The sequence below is a fragment of the Octopus bimaculoides genome, chromosome 11, assembly GCF_001194135.2.
Source record: "Octopus bimaculoides isolate UCB-OBI-ISO-001 chromosome 11, ASM119413v2, whole genome shotgun sequence".
NCBI classification, from domain to species: domain Eukaryota; kingdom Metazoa; phylum Mollusca; class Cephalopoda; order Octopoda; family Octopodidae; genus Octopus; species Octopus bimaculoides.
In genome coordinates, this window is record NC_068991.1 from 60,234,072 (window position 1) to 60,249,469 (window position 15,398).

The 15,398-nt window shown below is 36.3% G+C and overlaps 2 protein-coding genes across 3 annotated transcripts in view; both read right to left on the reverse strand.

The window, feature by feature from the left end:
• LOC106870377 (kappa-type opioid receptor) overlaps window positions 1-1,124 on the reverse strand; it is a 29,879-nt gene extending 28,755 nt beyond the window's left edge. The window contains exon 1 of the mRNA XM_014916416.2: window positions 901-1,124. The gene's annotated coding sequence lies outside the window, so the exon portion shown is untranslated. The remainder of the gene's footprint in view (window positions 1-900) is intronic.
• Window positions 1,125-4,453: 3,329 nt separating this feature from the next.
• LOC106870376 (trace amine-associated receptor 7b) overlaps window positions 4,454-15,398 on the reverse strand; it is a 77,520-nt gene continuing 66,575 nt past the window's right edge. For both annotated transcript variants that reach the window (XM_052971880.1, XM_052971881.1), the window contains exon 2: window positions 4,454-13,060. In XM_052971880.1, coding sequence (XP_052827840.1) covers window positions 11,805-13,022 — 1,218 coding nt within the window. In that variant the 5' untranslated portion in view covers window positions 13,023-13,060 and the 3' untranslated portion in view covers window positions 4,454-11,804. The remainder of the gene's footprint in view (window positions 13,061-15,398) is intronic.

Here is a 15,398-nt window from a genome sequence, read left to right on the forward strand (position 1 = left end):
ATAGGTGGTATTCATCAACTTGCAGACATTTTATTGTGCCAATTTACCTGTTTATTTGTTAACTAAGAGGACAATAATAACAATATACAAACACATGCGACATATTATGTCGTATCAGTAATTAAAAAAGGACATCTAGTGACTGAAAATGGGACAAAGAGTGGGTTGGATTCACAACCCCTAACTTTCTTGGAGATATATATATATATATATATATATATATATATATATGTATATTGGATTGGTGCATACATACATAGATACATACACACACGCGCACGCGCGCACGCACACACACACACACACATACACACACATACACACACACATATATTGGGTTGCTACATAATTATTGCCGCATTTTCAACAAATTTTATTCAACAAAAACAATAACAACATGTGACAAAAACATCTTTAAATGATTATTTCGGATCATATTCACTATCTACTTCAATTACTGCTTCCCATTTGCTTGGCAAACGGTCATACGGTCATCTAAAGATGTTTTTGTCAAATATTGTTACTGTTTTTGTTGAATAAAGTTTGATGAAAAAAGCTGAAATAATTATGCACCACCCCAATATATATATATATGTATATATTTATGTGTGTATGTTTGTGTCTGCGTTTGTCCCCCCACCACCATCACTTGACAAATGATGTTGGTGTATTTACGTTCCCGTAACTTAGCGGTTCGGTAGAGGTGGGCGATAGAATAAGTACTAGGCTTACAAAGAATAAGTACCGGAGTCGATTTCTTCGACTAAAAGGTGGTGCTACAACATGGCCACAGTCAAGCAAGTAAAAGAGTAAAAGAGAAAGAGTACTTCTTGCTGTACACTTATTAAAATATTTTGAATAAAATAGGAAATAATAATGAAAAGAAAATACTGTATTTACCCGAGGTGCGTATAAGATACACGGGTTTAGAGATAAGTCCACAACAAAGAATAAGTGAGCTGGAGCCAGAAGATTCGTAACACGGGGACTCTCTATGACCACCATTAGACAAATTGAAGCGAATATGTAGAAACCTTAAATTTTTGCTTGATGAATATAGATAAGGCAATTTATTTCCTGCAAACAAACACTACTTTCCACTAGGATGTCCTCAGAGAGGTTCTGCGAAATACACTTAATTGTTATTATGTTACACAATTTTGTGTTGTCAGACAAAAAAGAAAAAAAGAGGATGCACATATATCCTCAGTTTTCTTAAGAAAATGAAAGTGTTATATGTACGTATGTATGTATGTATGTATGTATGTATGTATGTATGTATCTATCTATCTATCTATCTATCTATCTATCTATCTATCTATCTATCTATCTATCTATCTGTTTGTCTGTCTGCCTATCTATCTACCTATCTGTCTATACATACATGATAATTACTTGATAATTAATCGATATTAATTGATATATGATTAATTACCAGATTTTATAATAATATTTTACCCATTACCCATGTTCTCATACTGAATATATACGACGCAGTAAATATTTTCTGCAGATATATTCCTGGAATTAGCGCGCCAAAACGAAGACTTTTGAATTTTACCATTAAGCTGTAATTAGCAGAACCATATACACGCGCACCCATGGCGGTGGGCAACTCTGTATACGATTCTGATGATTGCGGTTACATTACAAATCAGGCTGAAGAGGAATGGACAATCGGAAAGATTGTTAAATCCGAAACCGGTACCTGTTTAAGAATGCTTTTTTATGTGATTTTAAATGTCTTGCCAGCTCACGTTTTGGTATGCTGCTATATTTCATGTTGAGAACAATTTAGGTCTTAATAGACACAAGATGTGATCTATTTCTAGCACATTAATTGTCCACGTTAGTGGTCAACGTTATTTTTTTAGAAATGTACATACATGTATACATACATACATACATACATACACATGTACATACATACAAGTAAAAATATCATGCTGTTGATGTTGAAGTTCCAATGTAGGAGCCTTGGATATAGGTTAGAAACCGGCCCTTTCTTTATTGGCAAGAAATCTTGAAATAAAACTGCATAAAGACATACATACATACATCTTTCATCTTTTACCGATTTCGGTCATTAGACGGCGGCCATGCTGGGGCACCACCATCACGAATCTTTAGTCGATGACCCAATACTTGGCGTTTTAAAATCCTGGTACTTATTCTATCGTTTCCTTTTGCCGAATTGCTAAATTGCGGGAACTACAACTAGCCATTGTCCACTGTGGTCGTAGTTTAACCTCAAGCTATTTTTAGAAAGGATTCCAAAAGACACTTGCTGACAAACACAAACACACAAAATCATGTTGCTATCTCAGTCTGTAAGTAACTTTCCATCCATTAGGATGTGAACGAATATTCGTTAATTTTTGCCCTGAAGAGATTTTTACCTTTTAAATGCATAATGCAGTTTTAATTGCAGAATATGAACGAAAGTAAGAGATTGAAATGTACGTAGGCGATATGAAATTGACTATTATACCAATAAATTGATTTTTTTCTGTGTTCAAAGTTTCCATTTTCTTTATATTATATTTTTTTAATTCCGTTCTCTTATACTGAATGGATGAAAACATCTATAACGACAATTAGAACTTCATAAATGTCAAAACTAATAATAACACAAATTAATGAAATCAAAAATGTTAATGGAGCTAAACCGGTGTACTCTTGGATAAAATTCATCCCTGTGAAAGAGCCACCTCTTTCCATTCAAAACTTCATATATATACGGATACAGACTGTGTGTCGTTAGCCAGCTGGAAAAGATGTTTTCCTGGGGCTAAAGCAAAAGTAACATTGTCCTTTGCAGGATTGCCACGTTATGTTGGCATATAAACATTATTATCCGGTGCTGTTACTGTATCTCTCTCGCTCAGAGATTTAAAACATGTTGCTTTTCTCGATACGAAATCAGCGTCAGTGTGTTGCTGAAAGAATATATAGTATTTGTGGGTGAAGATAGCTTTCGTCACTAGCTGGTGGTTGTCTCACACTGAGGTCAGATAACATCCAAAAAGCTAGGTCTGTGAATATCACCTAAGGCTAGAAATGGGAGTGATAACCTCCCTTGCAAATGCTATATACGGACACAGACTGTGTGTCGTTAGCCAGCCGGAAAAGATGTTTTCCTGGGGCTAAAACAACAGTAACATCATCCTTTACAGGACTGCCACGTTATGTTGGCATATAAGCATTACTATATATATGTATATACATATTTAAGTATGAGTGTGTGTACATATACGTGTATGCATACACACATACATTCACACACAGACACATATATATTTATGTATCTTTCACGCCAACACAGTGTGCGATACACTAATAGTGCATGTGATCAACCTCAATGTGATCATAGGCATTATTTACCGTCCTCCTGATGCTATTAATCATGGAAATCACTTTAGGGACGCTTTATCACTCATAAATCAAACCCTAAGTGCTGCCAGTCCACAGGCTAATATCCTTTTAACAAGGGACTTCACTTTTCCTAATTTCAACTGGCCTGAGGGCTGCATCCAATCTGGGAACTACAAAACTAAACAGGAGAGATATAATGAAAGCCTTTCTCATGCAACAAATCATTGCCTATCCAACTAGGGAAAATAACATACTCGACCTAACCTTTATCATTAATACAGACATTATTCACAATGTTCAGGTCATTCCAACAGCTATTTTTGACCACGACATGATGCAAATATCTGTATATGGTTCAAAGATAACAATACGCACAAGTAATATCAAATATGACTCACCCCTCATGAAATTGAATTTTAGGAAGGCCAACTGGGAAGAAATCAAAAAGTGAGATCTTCAAACCAAACTGGTCTCAGCATATTGCCAGCCTCAATGATAATGAGGGAATGAAGTTTCTCTACAACCAGGTAACTATGAGCTGTCAGAAGCATGCTCCATTTTCCGCAAAAATTTGATTCAAAGGGATAGACGGATACTGATACGTAACAGAACCAAAGTGACAAAACAATTGAAGAACTTAACTCTCTCTACAGACGAGATTGCGAAAAAAGTAAGAAAATAAGGAACATTGAACTAGACCTCAAGATGTCTTATGAAAAAGCTTCGCTAAAGGAACACCTAATAGTGGAAAATAGAAAAGCTAATTCTAAGTTCTTTTTCCACTTTGCTAAACAAAAATCATCAACATATAACCAAACTGGCCCACTAATGGGCCAAAATGGATCAGATACTAAAGATTCATCACAGATATGGGCAGTCTTGAGTCAACAATACAACAGCACTTTCTTTCAACCTATGATTGACAAAATAGTTCATAATCTAAAGGAATTCTTTGATCTCCAGAATTCAACTGCACAGATACGTCTAGAGATTTAGATATTATGGAAGAAGACATAGTTACAGCTATTAATGATCTATCAAGTTCAGTAAAAAGTAAGCAACATTTTGAAACATGAAATTCATCAGAATATATTTCAGCAATGCAGAAATTTTATTCATCATAGTAAATACCATTACAATCAACACATTTTGGCTAACGAGTTACAAGTTTGTTTATTCTGGTTACATAAAGATCTGGGGTTCTGGAGCTGATGAACTCTTTGAACGCACTTTCAGCATCGGTTTGATTTTTGAACTCCATCTCTCACAGGAAATCATCAAAGTGCTTGAAAAAGTGATAGTCGGTAGGAGAAAGGTCTGGGGAATAAGCTGGGTGGGGAAGAACTTCATAGCCAGTTTCCCTCAACTTTTGGAGCGTCATTAGTGAAACGTATGGTCGAGCATTGTCATGAAAAAGGATTGGCCCTCTTCTTTTAACCTGTCTGGGACAAAGGAGTAGCAGTTTTTCGTTCATTTTTGGCAATATCTGCAGTAATGGCTTTTCTGGGTTTTAAGTTATAGTGGATGAGTTCATCAGTACACCACCAATCAGTCACACAACCTTATTTTTGAAGAGCTCGGGTTTAGAGAAAGTCTTCGGTGCTTCATTTTGGTCCAAGAACTGCAAAGAACGTTTTTTTATTATTGTACAGAATCCACTTTTTATCGCAAGTTACAATACGGTCGAGAAATGGATCGGCTTGGTTACGGAGAAGAAGGAGCAAATTTCATATCTGCGCATTTTCTGATTTCCAGTCAAATCGTATGGTATCCATTTGTCGAGCTTTTTTGATTTTTCGATCGCACGCAAATAGATGCAGGCAGTTATTTGGCTAACTTGAAGTTCTTTTGCCAGTTCTCGGGTAGTTTTATGTGGATCTTTCTCAATGAGGGATCCTTCTCAGTGACGCTGTCGATGACAGATGGGTATCCACTACGCTCATGATCTTCAAGGCTCAGGTCTCCACTTACAAAAACAGCCTCGCAAAGTCATTAGAGTTGCTATTTCAAAAGTCGCTTGAAACCGGCATATTCCCAGAACTATTGAAAGAAGCAAACATAAAGGAGGTAGCAAGGCTTAAGCTAAAAATTACAGACCTGTTTCTCTCAAATCTCACACATCTAAAATTGTAGAACGCATTGTCCGAAAAACAATAGCTGCATATCTTGAGGAAAACAACCTCTTAAATAATACACAGCATGGTTCCAGACTGGACGAAGTTACCTGACACAAATATTATAACATCATAACACTATCCTCAATAATCTCCTGAACAGAAAGGACACTGGCTGCATATACCTTGATTCTGTTAAAGCGTTTGACAAGATTGATTATGGAATCATCAGTCATAGGATAAGGGATCTTGGTATCATAGGAAAAGTGGGAGAATGGCTCTTTGGCTTCCTACAGGATGGGAATCAATCTGTTACAGCAAGCGGTTATCTCTCAGCAAAGTCACCCGTAATAAGTGGAATACCTCAAGGTAGGGTTCTAAGACCGTTATAATTTACCATAACCCTGTTATAAACTCACAGGTGCAATCGGCCAACCTAATGAGTTAGGCCGACGACACAAAAATATCAATGGTTATCCAAACTCCAGAAGATTCCATCACACCCCAGAATGACCTAAACATCATTTATCAATGGGCGAATAAAAAAAATATGAAATTTAATGCATCAAAATTTCAGACCCTTCATTATGGAAGGAATAGACATAAATCCCAATATTTGGCACTAGATAATACAATAATTCAGAGCACTGACTACATACGGGATTTAGAAATAATCATGTCAAATGGAGCATCTTTCATCGGTCACATAACCAAACTGACCTCTAAATGCAGACACCTCATGGGATGGATCCTACGAAGCCTCACAACAAGAGAACCGGTAGTTATGCTAACTTTATGGAAAACCTTAGTCCTGAGCAGATTAGATAACTATTTGCAGCTTTGATCTCCAAATTTACCCGGTCTCATAGAAGAAATTGAAGGGTTACAAAGAACAGTAAAATAACTTTGGTTAATTGCCTTAATTACTGGGAACGCCTGAAAACTCTGGGTCTCTACTCTCTTGAACGCCGAAGAAAGAGATATACTATTATATACATATGGAAGATCCTGGGAGTGCATGTTCCAAACATTGGCATTAAAGTGAATTTTAATGCACGAACTGATAGGTACTGTCAGCTTCTAAATATACCATCTTCAACCTCACGAGTAAAAATGCACTTCTGTACCAGTCTAATAAACAGAGGTCTTCAAATATTAACTGCTTACCTAAAGAGATTAGAAATATAAAAGGGATCTTTACTGAAACTTTCAAAAAAGCATTGAATGAACTCCTAACGATGATACCGGACCGACAAACCATTCGACGACAAACCATTCAACGACAAACCATACACTCAGGGGAGATCAGCAACTACAAACTTGATCATCGACCAACTTTCAATCATAAAGCAACCACACAACTAAAGAATAAAAAAAAATTAAGTTGGTGCTCCAGCATGGCCGTAGTCCAACAACTGAAATCACTAAAAGAATAAAAGAATATACATGTATATATACATTTATATATAGATATATAGATATACAGAGAAAGAGAAGAGTGGTACTCAGTTCCACACGAAAAGTTCCAGTTATTAAATATAGTTAACTAGAAGCAAATGGCTGAGTGCTACTTTCATTTGTTCATTCGTATGTGCCTATATATATAAGCAAATTCCTTTGATTGAGAGGTGACACCGTCCTTCTTGCGCATGCGTGACAATTTACGCACTGGTAGGTTGTGTCAGTTTATTGTTATTACGCCTAGAATACTGATGTGTAGCGTACGCTCGTCGGATTTTTGTCTTCAGGTGTTACTCAGGTACTCAACTATGAGTACACAGCATTTAATAGCGGAAACAGCTATAAGCTAACGAAGTTCATAACATAATCATTTATTACTTTGTCGTTTCCTTTTTATTGTTACCGCTCTGTACTCGACTAAGGCTTAGTTCTGAAGCATACGTATATTGAGTTCTATACAAAGTTACTAGGATCGCAATGTTTAAGCGATACACACACACACACACTCACACACACACACACACACACACACACATACACACAAACACGAGCGAGTGCTGAAGAATTCCTAACTTTGGGTCAAAGAAAATACATGAGGATCAGTGAATTATGACTTTCTTCAGCATCTTCTCTCAGATTCATAGACTTATTGCACCGATCCTTCAGTTTTTCTAAGTCTTGTAAAAGAACTCGTAATGTTCAACCAGGCGTTTCGCGATACCCTTAAAGCCAGGAACTTCTCAGTACCTCATATATCGATAGACGAAAGTTTCACTGTGACCAAGCTGTTTTAGACTCTTTGGGACTATCCCTCGGTGGTGGTGTAATTATTGTTGTTGCTTTTGTCCTATCGGCTACCTTTTGTAGCCATGGTAACTTTGTTGTTTTCCTCGTTGTTATTGTTGTTACTTCACGGGTTGTTGCTAGTGTTGTATTTGTCTCTGGTTAGGCTACGTTCTGTAGCCACGGAAAAAAGGGGTAGGGATTGGTAGATTGTAGTCATTGTTGCTGTTACTTCCTGTATTGTTGATTTTGTTGCTGTTGTACTTGTTTTTGTCATTGTCTGAACTACCTTCTGTACTTCTGTAGCTTGCTGCTGCCACTCTGTGTGCAGCAGCAGCAGCAGCAGTAGTAGTAGTAGTAGTAGTAGTAGTAGTAGTAGTAGTAGTAGTAGTAGTAGTAGTGACAGTAGCAGCTGCAGCAGTGGTAGTATGGATGGTTAGTTAGCAAAAGTCAGGTTAACATATGCGACTTTTACTCACTCCTCAGAGTTTAAACTAGCCATTTCACATTTTGGGAAGTTGGAGCGCAACAAAAGAAAACGTTTTGGAAGTATATCGAAAACATACGTGACCCCAGCAGTGCTTGCTTGGTCATTTACGGAAGCTAATGAAGGTACTGCGTATCACTATCATTATTATTACTATCATTAAGGCGGCGAGCTTGGCAGAATCGTTAGTACGCCGGGCGAAATACTTAGCAGTATTTCGTCTGCTGTTACATTCTGAGCTCAAATTCCGCCGAGGTCAACTTTGCCTTTCATCCTTTCGAGGTCGGTAAATTAAGTACCAGTTACGCTCTGGGGTCGATGTAATCGACTTAATTCCTTTGACTGTCCTTGTTTGTCCCCTCTGTGTTTAGCCCCTTGTAGGCAATAAAGAAATAAGAAACGTTAGCACGCTGGATGAAATGCTTAGTGGTATTTCGCCTGTCGCGACGTTTTGAGTTCAAATTCTGCTGAGGTCGACTTTACCTTTCATCCTTTAAGGGTCGATAAATTAAGTACCAGTAACACACTGGGGTTGACGTAATCGACTCATCCACTCCCCCAAAATTGCTGCCCTTCAGCCAAAATTTGAAACCATTATTATCACTATCATTGCTTTGCTACCACTGTCGTTATCGTTATAACTATTAAAGAAAGCTTCATGTTACATACATGATAGTATGCATGTGTAATTTCGAACATATACTTCAAGTGATAATCGAAAATAATGTTTGGTGCCTTTAACATCATTTCTGTCAGGTTCCTGGTAAATTTAAGCTCGGTTTTCGAGATGTTAACCGATTGATTTTTCATATTTTGGGGAGCTACAATTGTAGGCGTCCACCTTTCTATTCAGCTTCATCTTGTTTCTTGTATTTAAAATGTGGTAGAAGCTGCCACATTTAGGAAATATTAGTTCTGTGACAAACATCGGTAAGCAGGATTGGTGAAGTTGAGAAACAAAGATCTTTCGATATTTCTTTCCGTTTCTTTGTATTCTCAAGGGCTGAAATAAATGCTGAGGCGCGAGCCAACGAAAAAAAAAACGAAAAAAAAACAAATAATAATTTGAGTGAGCCTACCACGGCTGACGTTGAACCTCGTAAAGGTGCTACCTGAAAAACACAAGCAACTGATAATAGTCTTTCTGACAAAACCACCTCTTACTCATGCATTTGTAGAATTTCCACCTAATGTTTTTAAGCCTTTATTTATGCTCGCTGTGGCCATTCTTCATTTAAAAGTAGTTATACAATCATGTATATTCATTTATGACATTTCATAAAAAGAATACTGCCTTACTGACCAAAGTGATATAGAATTTCAAAAAGAAAAAAAAGACAGCAAATTATTTTTGTTCATGATTAGAACGGCTTTTCTATACAATGGTGGTAGAAGTGAATACAGTCTACAGTAAATGCATCAAATGAATTATTAACTAATTGTTCAAGCAAATATAATAGGTCTTTCGGTAAAATACCAGAGCAACTTTTAATCTTTTGTTTAGGTGTGGGTACGTATGTTCATTTTCCGTCATAGACTATTCACTTTTACTTTGTCTACATTTTCCTTGACCTAGCAATTAGTAAGTAAAACTCCTTCTTGGACTTCAATCAACTCATTCATTTTAATTTTTATTGGAAATTCTTTGAATACTACTCTTGTACATTTAGTACTCATTAGTACTACTTCAGTCATTACACAACCCAACAGGTCTTTTGTTGTAAGGACGTTTTTGGTTGATTTGAAAGGGTTTTTTTTATATGCTGAATCCAAAAATAGAATTCATTTCTTTAACCATCACGTTAGATTACAAAACCCCCAATCATCAGCAGGTGGTTTGCGTGGACTTTAAGATGGTCTATTTTCTTCTGGGGAAACAAGATGAAAACACAAAATATCAATGCTTTTGTATATGTGGGACAGCAGATCCAGAGACTAAAGAATGGCCGCGGCGTGCATTAGTTCTAGGGCCATTTAACGTGATTCAATAGCTTTTAGTTCATCCGAGAAAAACATCCTACTTCCATTCCATATCAAACTTGTCGTTAGGAAGTAATTATTCAACGTTCTGTGTACATATGCACCATGCTTAAACTATATCTGCAGCATATTTCCCGGTCTGAGCAATGAAAAGATAAAAGCTGGATTATTTGCTGGGCCTCAAATCAGAACATTGATGAAAGATGGGAATTTTATAAATTCAATAAATTATATTTATTAAAGCAGCAGCATGGAATTCATTCGTAATAGTTGTAAATGACTTCCTTGGCAACAAGAAAGCAGTCAGCTATGCTGGAATAGTCAACAGCATATTGGAGAACTTTCAAAAGTGTGAGCAAATATGAGCACAAAGCTGCAGTGTCGCCACAATCACCTTGATAAGTTCCTTGAAAACCTTGGTGATGCAAGTGACAGGCAGGGAGAACATTTCCATCAATGGAACAAAGGTATCAAAGCAGATGGGACTAGCATATAATGGCGTACTATTGCTTGATCGTGATCTTCCTGAGGTTCAGCACTCAAAAAAATCATCCAAATGCAAATTCATGGGAAATTAGGTATAAACAATGATGTAAGCGATCTGTAAAACTTTTAAGATTTTTACTAGATTTTCAGTAGAATTTTAAGAAGACATTCTGGTTTTTAGAAAAAATCACTTTCTATGTATGTTTATATACTATACCTTGTTCCTCAGAAGCTGTTTTATTGAAAACAATGAAATTCTATGTATCCAGTATCTTAAAATCGTGACGTAATGGTAATAAATGGATATCATTTTCGAGGTCTCTGTATAAAACACCTCTCGTTCATGTTCAACTTTTTTGACATAGACAAAAGATTTTTTTGTTGGACTATTTTATCGCTATTGATCTAAACTTTTAAATCTTAAACTAATTTTCAATTTGATTTAAATCACTTTAATCATTTAATTTCCCATATATTCCTGTTTCATGATTTTATCATTTTAACAAGTTTTCACGTCACTAGGGCTTTATATTTTATATGTGCTTTATAATTTTTACCCTACCTGTTTCCTATAATCTTCACCTTGTCGGATTTTACAATAAGTGCAATGTTTATTATTTTATTTTAAATATCTTTATAAAAGTTTATTAAATTTCAAATTAAGATTTTAATTTTGTTACTACAGAGTGTACGATTCTTCAAATTTTAATAAAAAATTTCCCAATCTTTACCCTGTAATAAGTCACATTTTTTATTACTTCTTCTGAGTACTAGAATTTATAATTTCAGTTTCTACTTATATTTCCTTATTATTCGCACTCATATTGTGACTGAAGTCGGATGAAAGATCATCCGGTGGATTGTACCTGCAATTCAAATCAGCCAGTTTCGTTATACACTACATCAAGCTGATTCTCCTTGATGAATACACCCAAATAATCCGTGGAATACTCAACCACATACAATAAAACAATGAACTGACTATTCATTTGATTTGAAGAACTGGAATACACATTGTCAAATCTGTATTAAATTTTTTCTCTGCTATTATTGTCTGTTGCAGAGATGTTGCTTTCATTCTCTTCATATTTCAGTTTGATTAACTCGTGCTTTTGTTTCTATATTTTGTGCTTAATTCCAAACAAATATTTAACCTCGTCTATAAAATTCTGATGTCTGAAACTATAAATTATTGGATTTAAACTTGAGTTAATGTATAAAGTATGTCGTGCGAGCCAATAGAATATACCTGCCGTTACCGACATTGTGTCTTCAGACTTCAATATTGCATTCACTATCATGGCGATAACGCTGGGTATATAAGTCACTATAAGGATTATAGTTACCATCAACATTGTTACAGTGTTTCGCTGTAACCTTTTGGTTTGTTCTCTTGCTCGTCTTACTCTGTATGTCTCCTGCAATTTACTTGCGAGAAGTACAGTGTTTTTTGTACCCAAGTTTGATTTGTCTTCCGGTGACACTCCAGATGGTGAGCCTATTCTGGACAATTCTTCATTAGAATTCAAAGCTAATTGGTTAATATCATTGATTTTTGGTATATTACTCCATCGTCGTTGAGCTTCATCAGGATACAAGGCACTTCTAATGCTTTTCCTATTTTGTTGTAATTCAATACTGTTTTCTTCCTTGACTTTCATTTTTCGAAGAATTATGGTGTAAACTACACAGAGAAAAATGAGCGTAAACATTGTTAAGAGAAAATAGAAAGCGAAGAATCCAAGTTGATAATAGTTAAGCTTCTTGTAGATTTTTGCTGAGCAAGAATAGCTATAGATACCAGGATAATTAGTCGGTTTCCGGATACTTCCGTAGTAAAGAATAGCAATACTTCCCTGTATTGCGGAGAAAACAAATATAAATACCGTAATAATTTTAGCAGCTTTCATTGTTATCTGAGGTTTCAGCAGATGGCATACTTTTCTGTATCTATCCGTTGCAATGGCCATTAGAAAACCACAGTTACAAAGTCCTACAAATACAGATAAACACATATGATTTTTGCACATTGAATCCCAGGTCGTCATCATGGGGTAAACATTTTGAACAATGCGACTTGGTGATACAACAGCACAAAGTATCAAATCAGCACAAGCCAGCATGACGACAAACAAATAAGTTGGTGATAATTTCAAGCGAAATCCGTAAATGTAAATAGTTAAAATGTTTCCAACGAAACCTATAGTCATTGTTAATATAACTAGAATGGTAGATGGGATTCTTATCAAAACTTGTTGTCTGTTGAGTTCTTCGATGGTGACACTATATTCGGTACCGTTTGTTGTTCCATTCTGCATTGAATCAGTAAATAACATCTTTTTTCTGATTTTGGGGCGTGTTTTCTCTGTTCAATCTGAAGAAGAAAAAAAGAACAGAAAAACACAGAAAAATGTTAAATCTATTTCGACTACCACAACCATTCCTAACCTTAGAATTTATAAGCCGCTTTTTTCTTTGAAACATCCCTGCATACTTATATATTCCTATCTCTATCTTTCCTTTATATTTATACGGTCCATCCGACCTGTGAGTCTTTTGTTTTTGCTACCTTGATCCTCGTTTTTAAATACTATTTCCGTTCTCCTTACTCTACTATCCAGGACATCACCCAGCTACCCCTTATCTACTACAAGTAGTTTTTGATGGTTCAATCAAACATCTCGTTGGCTCAGTAAGATAATACGGCTGATGGGTTTCGAAAGGGAGTGCTGAAATACCACACTGTGTTCATAGATATGACTGGTAGACCAAGCAAATTCTCTACATTCCAGTCACAGGAAACCAGATTCAATACCAATCACTAGAACTTTCCTCTTGCTTAAGTAAACAGCAGCAAACCGAGCAGGCTGTAACCTGCCAATTCCTTTTCTATGGCGAACACAAAGCAAGAACAATAACAACAGCAACAACTCTAAAAATAATCACAGACGGTAATTACTTCAAGGACAAGAACCGCAGCAACAACCACAGAAAAAGAACAGTGGCAACAGATTAATCTTAGTTACAGAAGATAGTCAGAAAAACAAAAATAATAACAACGACAGCAACAACTCCACAAGTAACAATACACATTACAACAACAGAGCAATCACTACCATCAGCAACAACAATACAAGTAAATTATAAGTGAAATGGACAATACAAATATTTTTTATATAAACGAAATTATTGTATATAGTGCTCATGTGCACTACAACTAAAAACAAAAAGCCATCAGGTGTACTGTTGGCGTATTTCAGGGAAAATAGAAATTTTGAAGAATGTAGTGCCTCGATAGATAACGACTGAGGCTGGTAGTTTATTCCATGCTTCAATAATTCTGAGCGTAAAAACATGTTTCCGAAAGTCATGGGTGCTCTGTTGTTTTTTTTCTTTATTTTGTAAGCATGTCCGCGAGTGTTTATCATATGGAACTCAAAAAAGTGCCCCAAAATAGGATTCTCTGATTTCAATACACTTGTAATATTCAAGTCATTTAGTGAAAACCCCATGGAAATCCACCAAATTGCAACAATACAAATAAATACAAGCAGTAACAACACAAACAAATACAATCAAATAATGACAACTTCGCCCTCATAGGAAGTAGATAGAAATCACGCAATCTGCAAAGTCGTACTGAAGGTAGCCCATATAAGAGAAGGAAAACACAAAACTTAAACCAAGCGAAACAAATAAAATACCAGATTGAGGTCTGGGGGTGTTACAGATTTCTCGAGATGAGTCATGGTAGACAGTCCATCTACCGATGGTGTCACAATAAAATACTAGTTGGTGGTAACCTAAAAACACAGCAGCAATTATGCGTGAAATGCACAATACAAATATAGCAGATAACGACTCTGATCACCTTCAAAATAAGTTCGTCTGACTTCGATGCCCCTGTGGCCCTTCAGTCAATTTGTGAAGGTTCCATGAAAACCTGCCAAGGTGAAAGTGTCGAGGACTCTTGTCACAGTCTCCTTCATTTCTAAAATGACTGCCTCCGTGATACGCCTTCAGCTTGGTGGACAATCAAAAATCACAGGGACGAAGGCCAGGAATATAAGGAGAACGTGGAACAGTTTTCATGCCCGTCTCTGTCAAGTAATTGGTTACAAGTATGCTCATCACTGAACACTCTGAGAACAAACTTTGCACACGCATGCTCAGATCTTCACGAATAATTCTGTGTACAGTTGTCACACCAACTCCAAATTGTATGCTTATTGTTTTTATAGACACATGACGATCCTCATTCAGAAAATTGCAAATTTTCTCAACCGGCTCCGATGTTTTGACCTCACTCTCCATCCCACACTTCTCATCCTCTCTCACTTCCTCTCTACTGCCTTTGAGCCTCTTTCATCAAGGAAAAAGTAAACCATAAGCAGCCAGGAGAATTTCAGATAAGTTTCTGTAGCATTTTCCCCCAGTTTAAAAAAAAAAAAAACCTTATTGCATAGCGAGTTTCCAAATAGTTTTCACGTTCCCATTGCATTCCGCAAAGCTAGTCAGCTGCGTCAAGCAGTGTTCAGTAGGATGTGTTCAAAATACTGTTACAGCTATCTTCAACCTGGAATAACTAAAGGTGGCAGGTTAGGTTATTAGATGTATAAGAACTCTTTCTTTTATAGGCACAAGGCCAGAAATTTTACGAGAGGAGTTAGTCGATTACATCGAATCCAGTGCTCAATTGGTATTTATTTTAT